This window comes from Parus major, chromosome 2 (genome assembly GCF_001522545.3).
Source record: "Parus major isolate Abel chromosome 2, Parus_major1.1, whole genome shotgun sequence".
NCBI classification, from domain to species: Eukaryota; Metazoa; Chordata; class Aves; order Passeriformes; family Paridae; genus Parus; species Parus major.
The window spans coordinates 120188407-120215637 of NC_031769.1; the positions used below are offsets into that span (position 1 = coordinate 120188407).

General features: G+C 38.5%; 1 protein-coding gene across 1 annotated transcript; it reads left to right on the top strand.

Annotated features, from left to right (window-relative positions):
* The first annotated feature begins 457 nt into the window (after nt 1–457).
* PI15 (peptidase inhibitor 15) lies at nt 458–27047 on the top strand. Its single transcript, XM_015650091.2, has 6 exons — nt 458–667; nt 1228–1569; nt 16627–16745; nt 16964–17096; nt 17267–17382; nt 21106–27047. The coding sequence occupies exons 2-6, from the start codon at nt 1297–1299 to the stop codon at nt 21239–21241; spliced, it is 777 nt and encodes a 258-aa protein (XP_015505577.1). The 5' UTR covers nt 458–667; nt 1228–1296; the 3' UTR covers nt 21242–27047.
* The last annotated feature ends 184 nt before the right edge of the window (nt 27048–27231 follow it).

Here is a 27231-nt window from a genome sequence, read left to right on the forward strand (position 1 = left end):
GAGCGGGGCCGCTGGCCCGGGCTGCCGCTCGCCCGCTGCCCAGCGGGGCCCGGGCACACCGCGCTGCCGGACCCGGGCCGGGGCCACGGCGTTGCACGGGTTCCTTTTCCTGTCACCGGGACAGCAAACACGGGTTTGCAAACTCTGCGCCGTGCGGGCTCGTGGAGCTGCGTGAAACAGCGCTTCCCGAGCCAGCCTGATGCTCGGGAAATGAGGAAAAAAAAAACAGCCACGGAGGGAAGGGAAAAAAAAAAAAAAAAAAAAAAAAAAAAAAAAAAAAAAAAAAAAAAAAAAAAGGTAGGAAATGCCGAATAGAGAGTGCGGCACGCTGGCCCTTTGTGTTGCAGCGGGAGGGGTGTGACCGAGTCCCCAAAGCACCCACCCTCCGGGGTGCCACCCAATGGCGGCCGGTGCTCGGCACAGCCCCTCCCGCCCGGCCCGGCTGGGGCCGCCGCACTGCCCGCGCTGCCTCACACCGGCTCCAACATATAAAGGCTGTCAGCAGCTCCTCTGGCCACAAGCTTCACAACCAGCACGGTTTTCTTCTTTGGGGGGTTGTAATAAGAGACACTTTCTTCACAAAGGTTCATATCATCACATAGGAGAGTGCTATATATACTGGGAGAACAATAGACTGTGTTCTTTTTTTTCTTGATATTATCCTGAGGTAAGCCATTCAGTTCCATAAGTTTCTTTGCATGCAGTTTTATCAATGCTCATCACATTTGGTGAACTTAAGATTTGAATGCTATTTCTAAGATGTCCTGCTTTCATGCTGTCTATGTTTTCTTTTGCCTACTGGTTTATCTCTGCCACATTTTGTCAAAACAGTCCATGCCTATGGGATAGGCATAGCCTAGGATGTATTTTTAATTTTCAGTGGAAAACGTGATGTGAGGTTTCTTGCAGTCTCCCCATTTAAGATTTATAGTGTGGTTTATGGACTGATCGGGTGTGATAGCACTGCCACTGTTTCAGGAATACTGCTAGCTCTGACCATCAGTCGTCAGTGGTATAATGATACTTCAGTTTGGTGTGTTGTAGTAAGTAAGACCATCATCACTTAATACAGTTATTGAAAATTGCTCAGCAACACATGTTCTGCCTGGATTGTTTTTATGATTGAGCTGACAGACAAAATGATTTTTCTGGTCACAGCCTGCTAGTTCACTTTGTCTTGCTACCCAGATGTACAGAATCACATCTTTGGTATCTTCTCTTCTACAGATTTGCTTTCTGCTGCCCTGACTTAAAGCAGAGTACCTCTGTGGCCTATCTGTGTCCTTTGGCCCCAAAATGACAGTAATTGCTGCAATCAGTTGTACTCTCTTATTTTCCATTCTCTGTGAAACAAGTGCATTAGTGTTACCCAACTCCACTGACCTATTCCTGTCAGACAATAATTTCACTGACATCAAGACAGCTTTGGCAGCTCATCTGGACTCTGCAAAAATTCCCAAAGCCAGGCGGAAGCGCTACATTTCACAGAATGACATGATTGCCATTCTTGATTATCATAATCAAGTCAGAGGCAAAGTCTTCCCACCTGCTTCCAACATGGAATATATGGTAAGTGAACTGTTTATTTCAGAGTAAAACAAACTGTAAATCAGTGCTCTGATTTTCTTAAACAAATTGTAATGGTGTAGTTAACTAAATAAATTTTTTTTATCTGGTACTGCTTACTAGAATGTTCTTTCCTTATGTTTTTCAAGCTGCATTAACTTCAGCAAGCAAAACCTAAATACTGAACTCTTTACTTGCCCTGTTCAATTTTCATTTCCATGTGTAGTCCCAGTGAAGTGAAGTGGTGAGTTAACTGCTTGTTGGCCTGAAGGAATAGTATGTGATCACGTGTGAACCAAAGTGTTTAAAGTTCTGATCATTAGCCTCATAGTTTTTGTGGACTACACTGAAAGTCATTGCCCTGATGTGGGCAAAAAGATACCCAATGACCATTTCTAATTTATTTCACACACAGTATGTATGGAAGCAGTATGGTAAGACTGTGTTTGCAAGGTAGTTCATCTGATGCAGTTTGTCTCCTGTTCATGTGTTTTACTTACTGCGTGTTGTTTGTGTACACCCAATACCTTTATCTTTCCATCGAATACAATGCTGCTTTTAATGTTTATATAGTATGTAGGATTTCAGTGTGCTCAAAAAGACTATGTGGCAGGCACATTTTCCACTTACTGGAAAATACTTCTAGGAAATACCTGTTCCTGCAGGTATGATAGAAGTTTCACATTCACTGTGATCTCATACTTAGCACTACTGGCTAAAGCAGTGTTTGCTACTTTGTGTTCCAACTTTGCAAGCATGCATAAAGTGCGCCTCTAATATTAAAACATAGGTTTTCCAACAATTTTTTTTTTTTCATTGTAATTAGGGTATTCACACCGTTTTGAATGTACAGACAAGTTGTTTCAGCACCATAATAAATGCTTAAAGTCCCAGAGGTTCTCATATGACAGCAGACCGTTAATAGGCTTGAGAAATAGGACACCATCAGCTTGACATAAAAAGGGGATATCAGTAATAACAGCTCCTCCTTTGTAGCAGCTAAGGACTAACAATTTGGACATGTTTCTATCACAGATGTTACCTAAATCTGTATTTCATCATATAATCTGTTCAGCACATCCCAACAGCACCTCAGAATGTTGAGTGCTTTCAGAATATTGCAGGATGAAGACCATAGGCTGAGTTTGAAGTCTGGTTAAGTGGAAAGGTCAGAGACAGAAAAACCAGAGCGGTCAGAAGTCAAGCTCAGTCATCATTTTCATTGCTGTACTCTCCACTGATGTTTCCTTTGATTCTGTATAAATAAACTTTGTTGTAATGTCTGAGGGAATGGCAGCCTACCATACCCTTGCTTGGCTTGTGTGTTTTAGAAATGTGCTCCTGCAGTTTGCTTAAATGAAGCCAGTGCCCTGTCATATTCCCAAGGGTTTTGTATGTCCTATGTTCTTAGCCTGTTCAGTAAAAAAAAACTTGTAAATAGAAAGCAAGTTTCCTGGATTAAATCTATTTTAATGAACTCATATACATAAACTGCCAAGATTTTATCTATATTGGTGGGTGTTCTGCAGCTTTGCTGCAGCATAGGTACAAAATCAAGATTGAAGTCATGCTCTTTACAGCTGGCATGCTGTTCTTTTCCTTGCCTTTCTTACTATTGCTTTTGCCAGTAGCAACCAGCCATAGGATGCACCTGTGTTCCTGGCAGGATCAGCCCCATCACTAGTGTCAAGTGCAAGGATTGAAAGCTTTCTTTTATATTTGGCTTTCAAGTCTGAAAGTACTTTGTGACTTCATGCTGCAGAATTCAGATCAGCACCTAAAGCTATGTAGGAAATGATCCAGAGTGCAACTTGAGCTTGAATTCCCAAGTGGCAGCCACCCCTCTGCCACCAGTTCTCTTTTGAGATTGTATAAGTCTGTGTATGTCTCATGTAACTACAGGGCAAAAAATGCTCAGTGAGCAGCATCACACATGGTGTGCTCTGCCGTCTGGGTTGTGGTCATGGCACCATCTTTGGAACTTCTTACCTCTCTGACTACAGAAGAATTTTGGTGCGGAGGCCTCAAAGATGATATGGTGCTGAAAGCCATACCAAGGCTGGAAATACCATTATCATTAACTGAATTTGCTTTGTCCATTCTTTGGTCTGAATAATTTCAGTGTGTGGCGCAGCATCTGTTGTATCTTACAGAGACATGAGGTTGCTGCTGCTATATAGAAAAAGATGTTATGTTTCTCAATACTTACTTTCATAAATAAGAGAATGAACACATTGTCATTACCAGTGGACAGCATGCATTTGTACTTGAAAGAACCTTACAGAGTGTGTGTTCCTTTCCTGAATACTATGGAAAAGTGCTGGGGTAGTGAAGAAAGTGGCCTATCCCATTTTCCCTAACAATGACTAAAACGGATGTCACATGTTAGAGAGCTGGAATTGCTTACAGATGCAGTAGATTGTGGAAATCTTTTGTAAGTGTGTTGAAATAGAGAAAAACGAAGCAGTTTTGAAGCACTAGAAAAAGATATTTTTTCATATTTTCTCTGTTCACCATCATAGCAAACTGTGTTTTGTTGTTTTTTCTTAATTCTGTTAGGAGCTGTTCTTCTCATTAATTACTGTATCACATTCTCACTTCTGTGCGGTTCAATTTGCTTTTATTTCCTCCTCCCTGGTGGAAATAAAGCCCCTTTAGGGTTTGGCTGCATGGTTTGGTTCTTGTGATTCCAGTTTTCCACACCCAACCTTTTTTGGGGTTTTTCTACTTGACACATTCTGTTCCTCTCCTTGATACAGTCTGCTTCTCCCATGTTCAGTGCATTCATTGATACTTCACACTTCTTGGGCATTTTTCTTTTTGCCCTTACTGTCTTGAAGGTTTATGTACTGTAGGACTTTGGATGAGAGGTCTGGGAGAACAGCTTTGAATGCACATGGGTTAGGCAGGGAAGTTCAGATAAACTGAGCTGGGAAGTGTTCTAATTCTCTTTGGGAGAGGTGGATCTGTGTGCTGTCCCAGCCTATTGTTGTATGCAGCCCCCCATGGAAGCAGATAGCTGGGGATTCAATCATGGGGGAGGCATTGTGTCAGTCCCCAGTGAAAGAAATTGGTGTGTCTCATGCCAGTTACATTTTGGTAAGTCTTCCTGTTGGGACTTTGGCACCCAGTGTGTTAGTCTTTGAAGTAGTCCTCCTTTTGGTTCTGCTTCTGGAGCTGCTGATGCCTTCAACTGGAAGCTTTTGTACAAGTACAAATCTAGTCAGTGTATACATGAAGGAAAATTAAAGGGAACAAGAACTTCCAGGCCTATAATGCAGAATTGATGAGTCCTTATTTTAATTTGGACCTTTTTCTTCCTCATCCTAAGAAATTCTTTGCTTGTCCTTTAAAAGCTGAGGGCATACCTGCAGAAAGAAAGAAAACACCGTACTTTTGGCCTGACAAAGGGTAAAAATCATCTACTTCTCTTTGCATATTTTTTGTGGAGAAAGCAGAAAGATTCCATAAAATTGATGATTCAGAAAAACGAGGTGTAGAGTTGCCAGCAGCTGTCTAGTGTGAAAAGTATGTACATCTGTAGATCCAGTGGAAGCATGTGAACAAAGAAATCCCTTTTCCTGAATGCTGATTCTGTACTATAGAGACCTGTGTTGCCTTTCTGGAACAACTCAGCTACTTGTTAGGCCAGTAAATATTTGCAAGATGTTGCCAACTGAAATCTGAGTCTCATAAAATGTCTTTTAGTGTGCATTGGTACTATCTTTAGGCTTCCAAAACATTCATTCATTAAATATCTGTTCCTATGACAATTAGAAGTTATGTTTACCTTTCTTACAGTCACCCCCACTCGAGGCCAGTTTCTTCAAAGTCTGTATGGTCTTTGTTGTATCCCACATCTCTTTTTGTGCAAAAGCTGGTTGAGCAGGTGCTTACATACAGACATGCTCTTTACAGCTTTACATGCAGAAGCAGTAACTGATATAACACTTGGTGAGCACTGAACACCAGCCTCCATGGAATTCCCATGCAAAATGGAAAAATACGTTTTATTTAAGAGTTCTCTAAGGTGATCTGAATAACTCCTTGAAGAGCCATAGCAAAATGCCATGGGTAGTTTCACTGCTGGCTTGGCAAGGATGAGTCCTGAGCCCAGTATGGGCTCACACAGTTACTAGTGGACTGGCAGTAGCATGTCTAAAGTATAATAGAGAGGACAGGATTGCATACTCAAAAACAAGTTTGTGGAATGCTGTCCGAAGATTTTAAGTGCAAAAAGTGCTCTAGATAAACTTGAGCCTGATAATGTACCAAAGATGTTCAGACACAGTTTCAATTCTCTTTTGTTCAGTGATATGTAACTTTCATATTTGGAAAATATAAAACTTTTATATTTGGGAAAATCTGCCCCTATTTGAACTTTGTCACTTTGATTCACTTTGTAGAACTCAAAGTAGTAAAAGATTTCCAGACTATCCTGAAATGAGTTTGTTTAGCTACCCAGAAGTTATTTTGTGTTTCTCATGAGCTGATGGCAGAGGAACTGGAAGAGAATGGAGAACTTCAGCATATTAATTTCTAGTAAATCCACATAAAAGACCGTAATAGACTAAACAAAGGAAACAACCTATTGTTATAAGAAAAGTAATTGTGTTCCAAAAGAAGCTCCTGTAGTCCTGTGAAGGAGTCCATGAGTGTCATGCTGGAAATATGTGTGCTTTGTGTGGCCCAGAAATGACTGTCTTTGCTGAGGTGATTTATTTGGATACTTCCTGTCCCAGAAAATTTGCAGGTAACCTCTGTGGTCAGGTCAAAGAAGGAAGGCATAAGCACAAGTAGTGCTCACAAATGCAAATACTGCCTTATTATTTCACTTCTAAGTTTGAAAGTCTTGATAAAATTCTTTTGCTGTCAAGGTGATCCTAAAAATATTCTGTGAATATGCAGTAAATGATGGGTAAGACAAAGCCAAAAAAAACCCCAGCAAACCTACTTCAAGTTTTCCAAAGTTCTGCTTAATAGTAAAGGCCTTTTGTATGGACATGGAAGGAGCGAGTTAGGTTTTTCTCCTATTCAGTAGCCTTTCTGATAAATAAACTTCTCAATCTGTTTACCTATATTTATTTATTTATTTATTTACTGTTTTCAGTATGGTTTCTTAACAGACCATTCTAAATCTTTAAGGACATTTTGTTCTTGAGTCATTTGCCCTGGCTTATTTACATGGTCCCACTGAAATCATACATGTCTGTGAGTAAGGATTGCAGGGCTAGTTCCTTCAAGATTTATGTCTAATGTGTTGGATAGAGTCTCTTAATTCATGTACTTTATCCCTGGCCTGTTGCAGGACTTCCTTCTGCATTACATACATATGGTTTTCATCATGTCTGCTCTTGAACACATATAGTGATGCTGTCTCAGTCACATCTCTTGGCAAATACTTTACCTTACGAATAGAAATTATTTCCAAATGTCTAACCTAAATATTTCCCTCTAAACCTCAGATAATTAATCTTTATATGCATTTTTAAACTGCCAATAGAATTTCTATGCTTTTTCATTTCAAAAATTACCCTTTACATATTTACTGATAGTTTTCTTGGCATTAAGACACATATTATCTTTCCTTAATTTGCATGTGCATGCCATTACAATACTTCTGCATATTGGATAGAATTACAGTTGCACTCCACTTACAGTTCCTTTGTTAAATCGGTGAACAAGACTCTTAGATGTCAAAGAAGATTAGGCCCATTATTTTAACTGTGCATGTCTAAAGACCCAACTGACATAAAGCAATGAAGAATTTGCTGTAGAAGTTACTGGCAGCCTACTTTTTCCACTCAGTAGCCTTGTTCCCTTAAATCCTGAATGGTAAAGTTTGAAATAAAGTAACCAGATGACGTGTCAGGGGACAAAGTTCTTGATATGCTTTTCATCATGCCAGAGCACAAAATAAACGTAAGTATAGTCCACCCCAGTCTTCTGGCAGATGAGAGCTGAAGATGCTTGGGGGCTTCCCAGTGTGGGCTTCCTATCCCAGTCTGCCATGGCTTTTAGCTTGCTCTATGCTGGGAATTCACAAGTGAGGTAAGAACAAATAGGAAGGGGTATAATGGTGGAACGTGTTCACTGGTTCCAGTTCGTGCCTCCTACCACTCATTTTTCTGTTTATCAAATTGAGTATATCCCTTCTGCCTAATACCATAACCCTGCACCAGAAGTGTCTGAAGACTATGGGAAAATGAATTCTGCAAGAGTGATCCTCTCAGAAAATTAGAATAATACGGAGGGAATTGTGGTGGTTCACATGGCTACAGTTAATGCCATCTGTCTGCATCACAGCCTGGAAAGGAAGCGGTTGTTTTACATCATACTCAGTCTTTTTCTGCAGTGGAGGCACAACATGGCAACTGGCAGCAAGCTGAGAGAAAGCAGGAGTAAATGGAGCTTACTTTCTGCTAATTTGGGCATAATAGATTTACCTATCTCTCTTTTGCCTCAGAGGTGAGTTTAGCCGCTTAGATATTTCCTAGTGCACCACCGTCAATAATGCAGCACTGAACTACTTGGCTGTCACTGAGATGTAGAGTCTTGCCCATTTTTCCAGCAGTTTCATTGACAGAAAGCTAGGAAAGCCTGTCTCAGTAACTTGTGTACATCTAGGGTCAAATCCAAGTGGATGTTACCGATAAGAAGTACAAAAGCCATCTCTTATGTTCAGAGTGAATGATAGAAGATGCATTCAAGAGTTAAATGGAAAAGACACTTCCTGGAAAGCATTCCTTGAAAAGTCTGAAAAACTTCTTTCAAAAATGCTGTTGTTGATAAATTTTGTGGAAAAGAATGACTGTGTTAAACTTGCTTTGGTACTAGAGCTCTGTTCCAATGTTTTATGCATAACAATTTTAAAATGGTGTTTTAGAAAAGAATATTTACATTATTTAAATTTAGTATGAGCAGAGAGCCTTCTAGGAGTTTAAACAAACAAAAAACAACTTAGTAAAGTCTCAGATAGAAAAGCAGCCTGCCCAGAGGCCTTGGAATTAGACATTCCTTTATTATTAAATGTAGCACCTCTTGAACTTCTTGGCTAAAAACAGAGACAGGGCATTTTTCACAAGAATCTTGATCCAAAGTACACAGAACTTTGTTTCATACATGAATGGAGATGATAGTAACCTTAAACCTCTCAACATTTTTGTTCTCTTTCTACCTGGAAAGATAAGTAGTCTATCACAGATTTATATGAATGCATCTGCAGGTGACCTGGGATGGGATTTGAGGTCTGTGTTAATGAAACTGAGAATGATCTGGTTTTACACATCTATGTCTGTCAGTGATATCTGTTAATCTGTATCAAGAGAGAATCTTAAATTGAGCTTTCTTCTTCTGAGAATAAAGAACTATTGTTCTTATTCTTTATTCTACAGAAAGAAGGAGCTTCTATGTGTTTTCTTTTATGTCATGCTGCCATATCTTTCAGCTAGAGCTACTTAGAAAATAGTAAGTATTTTCTTTGAAAACTTTTAAAGAAATTAAGAACAATTTTTCTTTTGATGGAAAGCTTCAGTGGTTAGTAACAAAGAAAAGTGAAGTGTAGATTTTTTTCTATATATAAGAGGAATGAAACACAACAAAACATACATTTTCATTCACATTTTGTGTTTCTAAAAAAATACAATTTGTTCTGATCATATTTAAAATGAAAGAGGTCAGACACACTCCTTTTCAGACTTCTGACCAATTGTCAGGGTGACATGGAGCTAGAGTTTGGTCCTTTTTGTTACCACTTCTAAGATAAGCTGCTGCCAATTAAAATATGTCCTGCAGTAGGTTAAAAAAACACTGAATATTTTAAGATATATAGCTGCAATATTTAACTTTTCTAAAAGCTAAACAATAGCATATCAGAGAAGCTTATTGTTATTAAATCTGACAGCATACCAATTTTATTTATTTCTTGTTGTCTAAAAGCCTGATGCCAAACATGAAAGGATGTGCAGACAACCTTTAGAAGAAAAAAATCATTGACTACTAACAGTGATAAAACTTCAAATGATAGCACTTTGTGTTTGTACCACAGAGACACCCAGGAATATAAACTCCTATGTAAAACACAGACTTGAATTTTCATAAGGAAAGTATTTCTGACAATGAGGTTTCTTGGGAATATGTCCGGTGATGCCTGGATTAAGCCAGACTTTCTAATACTGAGCTCTTCAGAAGTGTGACTCACATGTTTGGGGGTTTGGATATATGAGAGTAAATTTGCTATAAAATATTGCTCAGTTTTAGTTTGAGTTGCAGTGGGTTGTTGGACAAGCAGCTTGATTTATTAGCCCTCCATTTATTTGCAAAAGAATGACATACAGAACTGTGATTCCCATCAAAATATTTTTCTCCAGAGGGTAGCCTGGCAATTTTCTGTGTAAACTTTCTAATTATTACCTACTGCATGTGAGAAAGTACTTGCCTATGTGGTAGGCACCAATTATAATATGCATACATAAATTTTTAACAGGTGGCTGTTGAGATAAAAGAAAAAAATCATATTCTTAGAGGGAGAGAGTCTAGAGTCCAAATGATCTCAGAGCCTAAATAAATATATAAAGTTTGTGACATCTCTCTGTAAGTTCCAATGAGCTCATATGTTTTCATCACACAGTATGTATTGAAAAAAGTGAGAGCAAAAAGACGAGGCTCTTTCAATCATTCGGCTGTAAAAGCATGCAGGCAGAAGGGCTGTTGGGTTGTTTTATTAAGCTTTCTGCCAGATTTGGGGTAGTGGACATGGTGGGGGGTCCTACAGAAAGTTTCAGTAGGAAACCTGAAAATACTACAGGTTTGGCTATATGAAAGAGAAGGGGAGCAAAGGACTGCTGTGTGCCCTGCACGCTGCTGTGGGATTTGAGACAGCCACCGCACGCGCAAGTGGTGTAAGCAGTGCAAGGCTGAGTGACCCGCGAGGACAAGACCTGTGTGTTGGAGGGTAGCAGCCTACATCTGCTAATCCGCTCTGGGACTTGCATGAGCAGCTGTGGAATGCAGCTGCACAGATGGACTGGACATGTCGGATTTCATCCCTTGGCTTCAGAGTGTTTTTATCAGAGGAAGAAATTGCTTGAGCCAAGGTTTTCTTCTTTCTCGCTTGCTGCCATTCTGGAAGTAAGAGCTTTTGATCTTCAGCTAGGCAAACACAGAGAAGCAGGGGGCTACTGGAGAATAAAATAATATGTTTGAGGTGGAATGCCTAATTTTTTAACTGATCATTGCTAAAAGAAGGTCATACTGGCCATCTTTCTGAGAAGCCTAAGAATTGCTGTAGATTGGTTTGCGTGAAATAACAATCTGAGTATCACTAATATGAATCCACACTAAACATATATAAACGAAAAATATAAGATGCCAAGACTGGAAAACAAATTGCCATTTTTATTGCTTCAAAATGTAGTAGCCTCACCATGCAACTCTCTTCAAATTGCATATCCCTGTATTTCATTTGCCATCTCTTCGTGTAACTGCACTTTGTTAAAGAAGCTGCTGCAGAAGGGAGTGGTTAAAACATTCAGCTTCACCTGTTTGAGCTGGATTTGTGTTCACATCTCTACCCAGTGTTTGTTGCTTCAGCTGTACTGATTGAGCTGTAGTGATTGAGGACTGCAATTCTGCCTGCAATGAAAATGAGCAAAACTGTGTTCCTAAGTTCAAGTTATAGTTAAAAATTGTTATGTATGCAATTCCTCAAAACATAGGTATCAAAGTAGGAAGGGAACAGCCAATTATTTTTCAACAAATGTCATGTACAGTTCTTTGTAATATTGTAGTTGTTTCTTTTCTTTTTCATCATCAGAATGTTTATTCAGCTTCACCATTGTTTTAGTACCTAAGAGCATAGTTGTGACCAGGACCTCCTGTTCTGACCTAGCACAAGAGGATAACTTAATCCTTTTTACATGGAAATTGTCTAAGAACAACTGCGAGACCGCTATGGAAACAGCTATAAAAAAGGAATGTATGAGGGAACTGTAACCCACAATATTAAAAGGCTTTCCTTGGTGAAGGATTCCCACTTTTTGGCCTTCAAGAAACTACATTCAACATGAAAGAGATTTTGTTTTACTCTCTATTGCTTATTACACATTTTGGGGATTAAATATTTTACTATTTGTGTGCAGAGGGAAACAAACAAAATTGAGGATGAAATTCTGGCTCACTGGAAAAATTCCTGCTGACTTAATTAATGCTAAGATCTTACTCCTAACTCTCAGCAAACACATGCTGTGTGGGTGCAGAGAACAACCCAGGGCTGCCTCATGAAATAGTCTCAGGTGTTGAGGCTCCCCATGTAGAAGCACTGTCCTGTTCCTTGTGTTCAGCCCTCTGGACAATTTTCAAGTGAGATGTAGTTTGGAAGTGTTGTTTTGCCGGGAGCAGTACTGAGAGCACAGTCAGAGAGCTTTCTAGGAAAATAATCTTTGGCTCAAGGAAGAAAAATAAATTGGCCAAAAGATGTTAATTTCAAGTTGTCAGTGGAAATGTGGTGACATGCTTTAACTCTATCGTGGCTCAGTTAGACCCAGCTGAGAAGTGGGAAGGTTTCCATGCTGGACTGAATCAGTGATCTGGAGTTTGGGTGGGATCTTTATACTGGATAGAAGGTGACTTCTTCTTCAACTACTTGAAACCCAGCAAATGAAGATTAGCTGTCCCCAGGGAGTGGATGGATCATAGTTTGGCACTGGGAGTTTGCATGATCAGCATTTCAGGATGAGTCACCTTCTTAGATCTTAACCCGCTGAGTATGGAAATTTTTCTCATTTTTCTCTTTTACAGTTTTTTGTTCATGTCAGGCAGCTTTATCAGATGTGTTTAATAGGAATATGATTGCTCATGTGTCAGAGTTTGTAATTTTGTTTATCACTGTTTCTTTAAAATTCTTTGTTAATTAGCTTGAGTTTTTAATTTCTTCTTGTAGGAGTCCAGAAATGTAGTGACATTTCTTTGTTTATTCTATTGTCTAAAAAAGCATCAATCCAATTTGCTGTTGACAGAAGGGCTTCCAAATATCCCTGAGAAAACCAAGATTTGTAAGAGATGAAGTAGAAAGTAGAAAAATGCTTAATATATCACTGAGGTGAAAAATACAGATTTTAGAGGAGTTTCACACATGGAGTAAAGATGGAGGAAAAAAGGTATAGTTTTTAGTTCTTCTTCCTTCTTCTCCATGATTCTGCAGTTTTTGGGAGCACAAAGAATGATTGGTTTAGAATTAGTCGCAGTTTTAATTACGTAAGTAGATATAGAAAACTTGTATGTTAAGATATAATAGCAATACACATGTCTGTAGTTAATAGGGTAAAAATAGATATAAAGGTGAAGAGACCACATGGTTTGGGGCCATTTTGTACCATCAGAGCAAAATGAGCCAGGTTGTGGTGAATTGAGCTTGTGCAGTCAGTCTGGATGGACCTGCCAGGTTTTGTAATGACCTTCTAATAAACATGAGAAACAAGATTCTAATGAGCCTGGGAGTTTTCTTCAAATCATAAAAACTGAGATAAGTGGGACTCCCCACGAGGGAAGATCCCAAAAGAATTCAGTCCAAAGGAGACTGAGAAAGCCAGGAGAAAAAAGAAAGATATAGAAAAAAGCAGCAGAAACAGAGAAAAAGGGTTTATTAGAGAAAAGTTACACTCCTTGTACAGAAACTGTCCCTTTCAGTTACTTCAGTTTCTCTTTTTAGCCTATATTTGCATTTCTTGGTATGCTATTTATCTGTGTACAACCATGAAGCCACATGGCTTCAGAATCCAAATGTCTTTTCACTGCTACATACCCAAAACAGAGGACTGAACTGTGATAAAAATTAGTACAACTGTGGACTCAGGATCAGACTTTTTTTTGGAAGGGTGAATTAATGGCACAGTCTCTTGCAATATTTTGGGTCGTTATGAGATAGTATTTTTCACCTTCAGCCTATATTAGTTGTTTGCCTTTTTATAGAATCATAGAATGGGTTGGGTTGAAAGGGATCTTAAGGATCATCCAGTTCCAACCCTCCTGCCATGGGCAGGAGCACCTGCCACTTGGCCAGGTTGCTCACAGCTCCATCCAGCCTGGCCTTGAACACTTCCAGGGATGGGGCATCCACAACTTCTCTGGACAATCTGTTTCAGTGCCTCACCACCCAGACACTAAAGAATTTTTTCCTAACATCTAATCTAAACCAAGCCTCCTTCAGCTTTCAGCCATTCCCCCTTGTCCTCTCACTTGATTCCAGAGCAAAAAGTCTCTTTCCAGCTATTTTGTAGGCTCACTTCAGGTGCTGAAAGATTCTATAATGTCTCCTTTATGCATTCTTTTCTTCTGGTGATCATCTAGATATAGTCCTAGAAGGACTGAGATCACCTTTTCATCTGATAAAATGAAGTAAATAAAATAAGGAAGGTTAGTTACATAGCAGTAAGAATCTCTGTAGAGACTTTCCACCAGCCTGCTATGAAAGAATGGAGGAAATTTAAAGTTGCCGTATATGCTTCCCCCCTCACCTTATTCCTTAGTCAATAGTTATTTTCCTTCTCTTTGTTTTATTTTTTTAATGTTTGCCAAAACTTTAATCTGTCCAGAGAGGGATCAGTGGAAAGCAGAGTGTACTATACATGACAAACTCACAACATTTTAACTGAGTTTGAAACAATACCCCAAAACTTTACCAATCCAATGCTGCAGATGGTTTCTGATAACCAGAAGTGAAGCTGAGGAGAAGCAAAAGTGAACTAGAAATGCCCTCTGTCCCAGGCAGAGGCTATGCCTAGTTTAAAGAGTGTTAATAGTGAAAACCTAGTCCATTCTTGACATTTCTTTCAAACACCTAACATGCTGTTTTGCGAGGCAGTTCAGTACACAGAAATGTGCTGGGTGGAAGTCAGGATGTTGGCGCTATTTGTGCGAATACAGTACACGTTTAGATTACTGTGGGAGTGCAGACAGGTCACTTGGGAGCGAGCACGCAAACCTCATGTTCAGCCTCCTGGCAGGAGCACTCCTGCCAGAAGTGTGATTAATCCCAGCAAAGGAGGGTGTTTATGGGGTGTCACAGTCCTGGCAGAGCAGCCCTGTATGGATGCACACCAGGCAGCTGTGTTTGGACCCACGCACTGGATCCATGAGCTCCTCTGCTCCCCTGGGCCTGGGCAGGCTCCAAACGCTGGCTGTGGCCCCAGCCTCTCAGGCACACTCCCCAGGCACTCTCTTGTATTTGTACCTAGTCTTTAAGTCCTCTTTTTGGGACCACTGCTGTACCACAGGGGTTTTTATATGCTGGCTACATGCAGCTAGTAAATTTAATGGCAGAGATACAAAGCAGAAGAAATGTCTATGCACAGTTTTCTTTGCCTTAAACTGTAAGCATATCCTGGGTTTTGAATTTTTTTATCTCTTAACTCCTCCAAGAAACTCCCATAATTTTTCAGAGCTGAAGTCTAAGTGTTCCCTGGCTTGAAGAGCATGCTTCTTAAGAAACATGTCTTTTGTCCTTGTAGTAGAAATTTGCTTTGACTTTGTTCTGGAAAATTTTCTGAACAGGTGTAAAATAAATCTTCTCTGCTTTAAGCACCACCCATTTTACCATCCCTAAGATGGTTCTGCTTGAATGGAAAATGATTTGTGTTAAGGAGCCTTACTGGTGTCTATTGTGCTTATTCACCTTTAATCGAGGAGGTACCTTATCTACTCCATATTTACAAAAGCTTGGTTCAGTGGTCTAGCAGTTTCATAACATTTACTAAATTTTGTCCTTCTCACTAAGAGAAATTTCACAGAGTACTAGAGTTAGGGCATGATTTATTGCTCTAGTCAATTATCAGTTTTTCACTCTTCAGGTTTGTGAAATTAAAACTAAATTCAGTGTTAGAAATAATTACTACCTCATAGTACAGAAGATATTTGTGATGTAGGCCACTTTATCCTTTGTAAGTTTATTTCTGACTTTGCCACTTATTTCTTGCCTCAGAGAGCATACTCTTTGTTTCATAGCCACACAAGATGTATGAGTTTGTGTTTATTTAAAAAGCACTGATGGTCTACATAGGCAATTTTGCCACATTCCGGTCTGCTTTTCTACTTGCAATCCACTGCAACTATTCTGCACCCAAACACTCCACTCAGGGTATTCCAAATATACATGTAATTCCAGAATCTACAGACTACTTGGGTATCCCTTAAAACACTAAGTTATATTAAGTTTTGTGTGCATTTGTAATGTAACAGTGAGATATTTTTTATCAGGTGTTCTAGTGGTGCAGTAGGTTCTGTTGCAATATCTCCATTATTTTTGAGACAAACCTGTTTTGCTGTGGAGAGAATAGCAGAGTTACAAATCAGATGTGTAATTGAGCAGGAAAAGCATATAAAGGAGACAGTGTTTAGGTTCACTTGTCATGTTCCAACCACTGGAGAACTTAAGAAGTCAATTTTCTGTTCTTACAGAGCTGTTATCTTTTTATATCAGGCAGTGAGCAATGCCAGTTCCTGTGCAGAATAAAGTAGTGAAATCCATACTGCACCTGGAAACTACCCATAGTCTTTGCCTTTGTGGAATCCCTTTCTTGACCTTGTGACCTCAAATATGAAGAGCTGCCAAACACATTGTCTCTGTCTATAGATATTGCTGAGATCTTATTTCAAATGTGTTGGAGTTATGTGGGGTATGTTACGCTGATTTTTTCTTTTTTGTGTTCCTCTCCTTCACTTTCTATCTGAGTCCCAGCCAACATTTCACTCCTCTCCACACATGGATCTCATCAACACAGAAGGGAAGGTAGGAAAATGCCTGGTTGGTGAAGGGCTTTTCCAGAAAAAAAGGGAGAGATTGGAATACTTGGCTTCCTTGAATGATGTGGGCAGGAATTCTGTCCAGCAATAGGGCAAATCCCACTGGATTCTGTACATGCTGCTCCACAGTTCCCTTCTTATTTCCAGATCTGATGTGTTCCGATATTATATTTGTGGGTTAAGGTACTTGCTTATTTTGTTCTAGCACTATGATCATTATCTGCTCTTTTCTGTTCTACCGCTAAGGATACATTATTTTGTCAGGTTTGGGATGAAACTCTTGCCAAATCTGCTGAGGCTTGGGCTGCTACATGCATTTGGGACCATGGACCTTCCTATCTTCTGAGATTTTTGGGCCAGAACCTGTCTGTAAGAACTGGAAGGTAAGAAGATATCCTACAAAGCAATTATTTTGTCAGCCTTTGAACAGTCTTTGAGATCCAGATGTTGGACTGATGCAAATTTCATCCAGTATTCTGTGTTCTGTATCTGTCAGTGTTCATTTGGCTTAAGAATATTATTATTTGATACTCTACCCCTAGTGATGTGAGGAGAAATCTAAAATGACACGTTTTTCTTTCTGTGTTTTAAACAAACCCAGGTATCGATCTATTCTCCAGCTGGTAAAGCCATGGTATGATGAGGTGAAGGATTATGCTTTCCCTTATCCTCAAGACTGCAACCCTAGGTGCCCGATGCGATGTTACGGACCCATGTGCACCCATTACACACAGGTTGTATAAATTATTTTCCTCTATTCAAAAACTCATGTCCAAAAACTGGACTTTCCTATGATGTATTTATATCCCTCTCTCTCAAATAAATGTATGTGTATATCTATAAATAAATGTATATGTATATTCCTTTTCAATTTGGACTTCACCAATAATAAATATTTATTCAGATGGTTTGGGCCACTTCCAATCGTATAGGCTGCGCAATCCACACATGCCACAATATGAACGTCTGGGGATCTGTTTGGCGGCGAGCTGTTTACTTGGTATGCAACTATGCCCCAAAGTGAGTTGCTCTCTTTTATTTTTGTTTATTTTTATACTTTGTGCATGTTTTGGTCCTCTCATAGGACTGCTCACTCCTTTTTCTGCAGCATGACCTCTATTTGTGCTTTTTTTCTGTGGGCTGCTCGTTTGTTCAAGCCTTCCATCTGAACATACAGAAATGTATGACTTCTGTATACAAGGAGGAAAAAGAATCAACTTGATGTGTGTGGAACAGAACAAAAGACTTGTTTTCTTTTATTTTTGTTATTATTTCTTTTTCTTCCTTCTTTGTGCTGTCTTTACTTTACTTTGAATTCCTGATTTCTTCACTCTTTTATACATAGGTGTGATGAACTAGACTTCCTCAGGTAAGCAATCCCACCATAGATCAGGGTCTTGATTTACTGACAGGGTGGTGGGCCTATGTAAACCTTATGAAATTCAGTGAGGCCAAACACACCTAGATTGGGTTAATCCAAGCACAGGTACAGACTGGGTAGAGAATGGATTGATAACAGCCCTGAAGAGAAGGACCTGGGGGTGTTTGTGGATAAAAAGCTCAATATGATTTATCAGGGCATGCTTGCAGCCCAGAAATCCAGCCATTTCCTGGGCTCCATCAAGAGATGTGCCCAGCAGGTGATTCTCCTCCTCTGCTTGGCTCTCCACCTTGAGAGCTGCATCCAATTTTGGGGTCCTTAGCACAAGAAAGACATGGACCTGCTAGAGCAGATCCAGAGGAGAGCCACTAAATCGATCAGGACTAGAATACCTCTTTTCTAGGTATTCTAATACAGGATGAGAGAATTTGGGCTCTTCAGCCTGGAAAAGAGAAGGCTCCAGAGAGACCTTGTATTAGCCTTCCAGTACCTGAAGGGATCTTACAAGAAAGCTGAAGAGCAACTTTTCACAAGGGCATGTAGAGATAGGACAAGAGGGAATGGCCTTAGCTTAAGGCGGCTGGGTTTAGATTAGACATTAGGAAGAAATTCTTTACTGTGTGGGTGGTGAGGCACTGGAACAGTTCACCCAGAGAGGTTGTGGACTCCCCATCCCTGGAGGTATTGAAGACCAGACAGGATGGGATTCTGAGCAGCCACAGCTTGGTCCAGTGAGAGGTTCCCTGCCTGTGGCAATGAGGTTGGGACGAGTTCGTCCTTAAGATTCCTTCCAACCCAAACCATTCTGTGATTCATTCTATGATACATGTCATTGCCCACAGGATACCTTTGCTTATGACCATGCCACATAGTCCTTAGCATTGCTTCCATATAAGCTCCATGTGTGCCAATCTATCTCATCTTGCCTTTCTTATTAGGGTTAAAATCTGTTAAAATACAGGCCATAGACACCCATAGGTGGCCCTATATCCCATAACTTGCAGAGGCCTGTGTTAGGTTGAAATGCAGAAATTAATTTTCCTAGACATCATCCCAGGCTTACATTTGGGTGCAGAATGAGTCAGTGAAGTGTGGCTCTGGGAGACTGAGCTTCAGTTTGCGGTCTGGTTTGCACCACTGTTGCAGAAGCCGCACAGACAGTGTAAGTGGTTGCTTTCTCTGACTGTGCATTAGGCAAAGACATAGTTCTGTATAGGAACCTGAGTATAATTAATTGAGCATGTTTTCCATAAACTCTTGGTGGCACAGGTCCATTTGTGGTAAAGAATATGCAAGAATATGTCATTACTCTAGCTGTTACATGAGTAAAAGAATTTTTAAAGGTTTTGCAACTGAAAAATAGATGGGATTTCGTAAGTTTACTTGGGGAAAAAACCACCTTTGGAAATCAAGGAGATTTCTCTGTCCTTTTGTATTTAGTATTTACTGGAAAAGGATGGTAAGAAATGAATGTGAAGGAGCAAAAATTTGGTAGCAAAAAACTGTATCTGACTTATAGCTCCAAAACACAGACAAGATGAAATCAAAGTTTCTAAGAGAACTTTTATGTATCTTATTTTGAAAAAAAAATAATTAAAAATTATAAACTTTCTGGAATACTTATTTTCATATATAGGAATAAAATGGATTTATACATTAGGCATTTTTGGAAACTGATTTAGTATTTGTGTATCAGGTAGCAATGAATTAATGACATTTTATATTTTCTGAGTCTAAAAGTCCCACAGCTTTTCAAACAGCAAACCAAGCCTGAAGTTGCAAGCTCTTTCTCTTGAGATTTTGAGTAGACCTTTCAGTCACGGGAAGTAGAATCATGATTGTCACATCTAGTTCTTGCAGGGTCACAAAAATTACATTGAGCAGTCTTCCCTGGACCTAGTTTGTATTTCTAGATTTAATTAAGTACATTAGGCTTGGAGTCTTTGGGCACAGACATTTAAAAGTCTTTTTGCCACTCAATAACATCTCTGTCCTGAGCAACTAGCACATCAGAAACTCCTCTAAAGAGGAAGAGAGTGAATATTGCAGCCCCAATCTGAGTTACTAAGATTGGAATTTGGCAAAGATTTAGTATTTATAACTCCAGTAATTTTCACTGGTGCCATGCTGTAACAATGAAAAATATTTATGTTTCTGAAATGAGTGAAAACCCCCTGAAGTTGAGAAGGATAATTGCAGATTATCTAACACAAAGCCACCATGTGTTGCAAAGAAAATGAAGCAGAAAGCAGTTTTCAGCAAACTCTGAATTTCCATATCTGTTATCAGACTACATGTTTTTCCTGAGCACTTAGTCTGCTGTACCCATTTGGAAGAGAAGCAAGAATGAGCAAATTACTTGAGATTCCTACTTTCTTCCAAGGCACAACCCAGACCAGGGCTTTTGATTCAGTGTTACTGGCTGGGAGGTGGGGGATGACAAAATGTTTCATAAATAATTGCATTACTCACTGCTATTCCACGTCACATGCAAACTAAAGGAAAGCTCTCTGCTCTGTGAGACATAACATTTAAATGAAAATCTAATTTTAACTTTCTGCCTACATCATGAGTGTTACATGATTCTCTAAAAGTCTGTGGTTTACATAAACCCCTAAAAGTCTGGATGTGTTTTTCAGATGTTCCTAGATGTTTCAGAGTTGCCTCTTTTCGTATGATCACTCTCCAGACTTTGTACCCCTTTCCCCCTAGGGTCTATTGCACACTTCTGTCCACCAGACAGAAGCCCTCCTTCTCCTCTCACCTGCTTCTGTCAGACCTCTGGAAATTCCCCAATCCAGTTCCTTTTTAATATATTACTGGTGCAAATAGTTTTTCACCTCGCCTTTTCTCTAGTAATGAATTCAGCCTCAGAGCTTCACAATGTGAACCTAGGGTGGTGCAACCTAATAGTATGGTTTCACTTGGTTTGTTTTTCCATCTTCCAAGCACAAGCTTCTAAGATAACTGCCAGACAAAAAAGTGCTCAAGGAAAACCTTGCACCAATGCTTATTTTGCTATTTTTTTAAATATAGACCTCCAGTGAAAAATGCTTTGTCATGGGATCAGAGAAACAAAAATCATTTGGTTGTAGCAAAAGCAAGAGGACTGGGACTGCACCACTGAGACTAAAGGATATGGAATGGATATTACTGGCCTGGATTCACATGGTCATTTTCCTGCTCTTATTTGGGAATTGCTAGACCAGTGTTTATCAGTAAACTACAGAAATAAACTAATGTCATGTTTATGGGATATCAGTGGAGATGTTAACTTTAATCACTCAAAACAAGTATGGTTTAATGATTTTTTTCTTCCACTCCGAAATTATTAAGCATTGTTTTTCATTTTTTATTTTCAGGGGGAATTGGATTGGAGAAGCACCGTATAAAGTAGGAGTTCCATGTTCAACTTGTCCTCCAAGCTATGGAGGTTCTTGTATTGACAATCTTTGTTTCCCAGGAGTAACATCAAACTACTTATACTGGTTTAAATAAGTTAAGGTTAACATTATTTTAAAGAAAACCCACAGATGAGTAACAAGAACCTTGTGTATTGAATTTTGCACATATTATATATAGAGAGATATTGTAATAATACTCTGATATTTTCTTTTTGTATGCTTTTGTATAATTAGCTTTCAAAGTACAGTATAATTCGGTTTTAACACTTTGGGATTTAAGGCTTGCATTATCCCTTTTAGATTAACATTTTGTTAAAGGAGAGCAAACTCATTTTAATCTTAGCAAGTGTAGCTTCCTGAAGATTAGATTGTATTAAAAGCACATCAGAAAGTGGAATATTACTTCCTTTAAAAAATAATAGCTCTAGAAAGAGAAGGGTCATTGTTTAATACTGTGCTTTAAAAATGGAGTGTGACATGCAAAGCAACAAATTGTCCTCGCACTCCTGATGGTTCCTCCTGTTTACACCTGTGCTTTCACCTGCAATGTCAATGGGACACTGAGCAGAGGAAAACATATGTGCAAGAGAAACTGCAGGATATTACCTACCTCATGCACAGCATCAATTCATTTATGGTGTTTCAAGAGTTCAGCACATGGCTGCTGCTATCACATGTCTGTGTGCAGACAGGAATATTAAAGGAATGAGGAACCACACTGACTAGGATGCAGTGGCTGTTAACTCACGTGCCTAAAGTCTCACCTAGATAGACTGCTACATCACTTCAAAAATACTGGTATAACAGCGCAGCTTGACTCTACCTTCCTGTATTTCTGAACACAGCCATAGTTCTATAATGGTGCTTTGCAGGATTATATTTATTCTTTTACAGGAAGAAATATATTGCTACAAAGCAATATACATCAATGCATAACATCCATAGTGTTTTTTACACTTTAAGTTTACCGGTATATATGTTATCCCTTTGGCTGCAATTCAGCTGAGAATCAGGAGAGATCAGACCTAAAAATAGGTAGGAAGATTTCTAAATAAAAGACATTAGGGAGCTTTAAAATTCAATATAGATTTGCAGAAATTCCAAATTTCTAAAGTGGTTGCCAGTGCCCATTAAAAATTTATTGCACTATTTCCTGAAAATATCCGTGTCCATTATTAAAAACCAAATCTGCCAAAAACTTTTTTGCCAAAACCTGAATGCCTTATGGGTTCCTAGTAGAGACATTAAAACAAAAAAAAAAACCCCAAACTATTATACAGGTACTTTTCTTGAAAACCAGATTATTAAAAGGAAGAAATCCAATGTCTGCCTCTATTACTAGATAATTGAAATAGCCTCGAATTTTGTTACATGGCAGAATGTACCCTACTTTAAATATAAATGTTTAGTCTGCTTGCACTGCTTCATTTAGACCTCTGAAATTTTTGAGCATTGAAAAGCAATACTGAGTAGAGCAAGTGGAACAACAGGATAATTTTACTAGAGCTACATATGTATGCATCTTTAAATCACTAATTCGGTCTTTTTAGGGTATTTGAGACAGTCTGTCACCAGAACATGAAGTAACATGCTGGTGATATAAAAAGAAAGATGAGAATTAGAATTCTTCACGTTATTCTTTCTCTCCAGCAAGATATCTGTAACAGGCAGCATAGTGTATGAAATGTAGCAGCCCTTCTCTATCTGTCCAAACTCTGATCCCTCAGAGAACGTCAGCAGCTGATCTATGGCTCTTCAGATATTTCTGGTCAGTGACACTTCTGTATCTGACAGGTCAAGAACTAGACAGGTATTTTGCCTTTAGATGTGTCCATGTTGTAAAAGGATAACTCTTTGTAATATTCTACTAACTCTTATACAGTATAAACATTTTTCCTTTTGTTTTCAAAGGAGTTTGGACTTGAACAGTACTCAATCGGTCAAATACTTAGGCAGAGTAAAAGCCAGTCCTATTTTGGGAGTGAAAGACAACCTCTTTGCATTATCTGTGTACACACTGAAATAAATGAGTGAGACAAAACTACTTGGTGGGTCATTAGCCCCTCAGCCAGCATAGTTTTTGACAAAGATGCAGGTGAAAAATGCATTTTTGTTCTGCATAAGAAATCTTCTATAGTGGTAAAGACAGCACACTTAAAGCAGTGCATCTAGCCATTTTCATGTATTTTTATTTTTAAAATACAAATAGGAAGCAGAGCATAAGAAAAAGTTCAGGTTAAGCCATGGAGCCTTCAACAATAGGTCTAACAATAAATGACTATGCACTTTGAAACTTGCAACTTGTATGTTGTATGGTACACTTTCCAAACAGGACTAGACATTGTAAATTAATTTATAATTCTGTAATTCAGCTGAAATTATTATCACGGGTATATATATGTTATCGTATCTGTTACTTTTTAAGTTGCTACAAGTACCTTGATTTTGTGGAATATTTTGTTTTCTGTGAATATAGAAAACTTTGCATTTAACAAACAGGTATACAGGTTTTTTCACAACATCCCATAATGGTGCTAGGGATTAAATATTGTAATCACACTGTAATTGACAGCAGCAAAATATGATCTGGAAATAAGCTATTTCATATGAGCAGCTCCTGATAAAACCAGCCACAAGCACTCAAGCATTAGCTGAATATTTTTCATTTAACAGAGAGGATTACAGATCTTCAGGAATTTGATTGCCACATGAAATCTCCACTTAAAAGTAGAAGACCTTTCTGTATTGCCCATTTGAATTACCCCAATTTCTATTATCTTTTTGTTCTTGGGCCAGGTAATGACAATGCCAGTAAAGCTCTATTTTGATTGCCAGTGCCAGTGCTTCCTGACTGACTACCTGACACCAAGTGCTGCTACAGATAAAGCACTGAAATGTGCAGAAGACTTCAGATGTCTTTGGCAGCTCTAATACATGCTGAACTTGAAGAGTTCAAGGCCATGCTGAGGCAAACCAACTCCAGTTGCTATTCTGATGGCCTTGAGGTTCTAATTTCTTATCAGTAGAGGGGTGTGCCTTTAAAGACAGAGAAATTAGCTCACACTTCTGTTCTAAATATAAAATTGTAAAAATATGCAGAAGTTAAAATAAGGCAAAAATTGTTTTTGGTCAAAATACTGTGAGATGCATAAGAGTAAAAATTACATATAACAAAATTTCTGTAATTAATTATTGAGTGCAGCTGTTTATAATAATACCTGCTTGTGACTTTTTGCCTCATTTAAACATCAAAGGCGATGGGTAACAGTTGATACCTTTTGGTGCTAACCTCTGTGTTCTGGTGCTGAAGTTGCAGATTATTTTTTGTGGAAATATTACCATATGAACTCAGTGTTTGTGAAATCTTTTTCAGCTAAACATATAACTTACCACCAGGTCAGGTTTGCTTTCAGAGTTCCTTTTTATGGCTGTTTCAGGCTCTAATAAGAGTTTTATGTGCATCAGAGAGGAAAATGTATTCCAGTTCAAAACCAAAACAAACAGTACCCTCCCCTCATCACAACAGGCAAGTGCCTGTGGAACAAATTATGGGGAGAGTAAGACCTCTGAGAGTCATGACTTCAGATTGATGCTGAGCAAGTTTTAGACTCAGATTCCAGATCATCTCTCTGAAAAATAAATGACTTCAGAAAACCTGGGCTTGACCTTGCACACTTACCCTTGGGATCTGTTCTTTGAGATCAGTTTTTTTCCCTCCGAATTTGAGGTGAGTTTGATCAGTGAAAAACAGGAGGAGTTCTAATATAACTTCTGCAGGAATGAAAAATTTGGATTCCATGAGAGCTTTGTGAACAGCAAAATTAGACTTCATATGCCATGCCCTATTAATACTGGGAAATACCGTGTGGCTTTGAAAGAGGAAACCTCCCAGAGCAAAATTACTGTGATTGCACAGAAATATATCTGTGTCTATATCCATATCTATAGCTGTAGGTGGGTGGATAGATAGGTAGATATATGTGTTTATACATTCTCTCTGAGGATCAGGTTGCAAACATGGATGCCCTCTTGTGGGTGAGAATGCCACTACCCATATACATAGTAATCCAAGAGGTTTTAGGATTTTTGGAAAACAAATGAAAATCTAAAGTTTTTGCCTTGATTTTAGAGGCATGACTTTGTCTGTTTCCTTTGAAAAAGAGTTGCAGTGCACAGCTCTTCCATTTCTTAGTTTTACATGATTTTTAAGTACAGAACTCAATTACGGTTTTATTAGCTGGTGATTACCTAACATACAGAATTTTATGAGTATGAGGTAAAACAGAGTTATTCAGATGTCAGGAGAATTTTTAGAAGTGTTAAGTCAAATATAGTTCTTAAAAACCAGGGTGTGGGAGGCCTCATTACTCAGATACTAAACTGTGATGATCCCTAATAAAATTTTAAAGGCCCAAATTGGTCTTGCAATCTGCCCTTTATTGCTAAATTTTCAAGATAAAACTCTTGTTTTCCTATTCAAAAATGAGACGATCTTGGAATCCAAGCACCCAAAATGATTGTGGTGCTTTTTAAAACTTCAGAATTGAAAATTTGTATGCTCTGCTTCTCAGATCATACATAATTGATCTGGTGGTCCTAAAGTGTACAAATGTTCTTGTTTAAATTTGCAAGAAGAATGTTGAAATTTTATCAATAGAAGCCTGAAATAGCAATAACCTTCTCAAACTGCTTTCTTTCAATAGAAAACAGTTGAAAAAATTAAGAAAAAGTAACAATTACCCATCTGATTAATTCAACAGGTGGGCAACAGTCTATCTTTTTAATTCAAGAAATTATAAACAAAATTGATTACTGTTGGTAATTTGAATACTTTCTTTCTGTTTAGACTTCATTTCCCAACTTTCCCTCAGGGTTGAGTTATTTTGTGTTAGAAAAGAATTACAAGGTGTTGCATTTTTAAATTCACACAAGTCAGTGGAAGAGATAGAAAGTTTTGATTGTTACCCACATTCTGCAGAGTTCCCCTGAGCGTGAAATGTGAAAAATCCAGACTGAAATGGTTTCATTTCATTATCTCTTTCCGCCAAAAGACAAAATTCAGAGTTGAAGATTTTGGCACATTATAATTGGGTAATAAGATTGTAAATTCTTTAAAGTGCATTATACTGAAAATGCATATAAAATTATACTTGGGGTTATTTTGGCCAGCAGGAAAGAGAGGGAATCTCTCTCAGGTTATATGTTTAGCTCACAACAGCAATTGTCATTCAAATCACTGTTCATCATGCTGCTAACTCACTACAGCTTCCATAGACCATCCTGTAAGTCAGGAAGTATCTTAGATGTGATGTTTAAAGTAATAATTTTTTTTCCTGAAGAGTGAGTGGTAATATTGGAATCAATAGCTCTAAGGAGTTAAAAAGCTTTGTTCCATGTAAGGCACTCTGTTGTAATTGAAATGGTGCTTAAAGGCAGGGTTCATTTAAGACACAAACCATCTACAGATGCTTTTTTCCGTGTGCAGCAAGGAAAGAGTTTTCTGAGGCTTAAAGATGCTGGGGATTTGGAAATAAGTATATTTCTATGCTTTTTTTATCTGAACCCATGTCAAAAAAAATGTTCAGTGTTTATAGGGTGAAATGGTCTTTCCCCCTCACATTATATTTTCTCATTTTTCTTGTTTAGGTTTTTTGATAATTGTGTGGGTGGGGTTGTATCTGGTTTTTTGGAGAAGAAAGCTTGTTGTCTAACACGTGTTGCAGTGAACTTACCAATGTATCATTTGTGTTGTCATATGACTCTATATATATGTTATACCTGAGATATAAATTTGTATCCCTGTTTCAACTTCTAATGCTATGAAACTGTACATCATTTTGATCTATTTTGTAGCATCTATGCATTTAAATAAATAAGTAAAATTATCAATATTTACAGTTTATGTTCTTTTGAGACATCTTTTGTTGTTTCTTTTTTCCATTTGTTTCTCAAAGACAACAAGTTTTCAGGGAGACAGTAAAGGACAGATCTAAACTGAATTTTAAATCAGGTTGAATATATTTATGTAAGTGCATATGCTTTACACTGGAGCTCCATGATGTACTTGAAATCTGTCTCAATGTA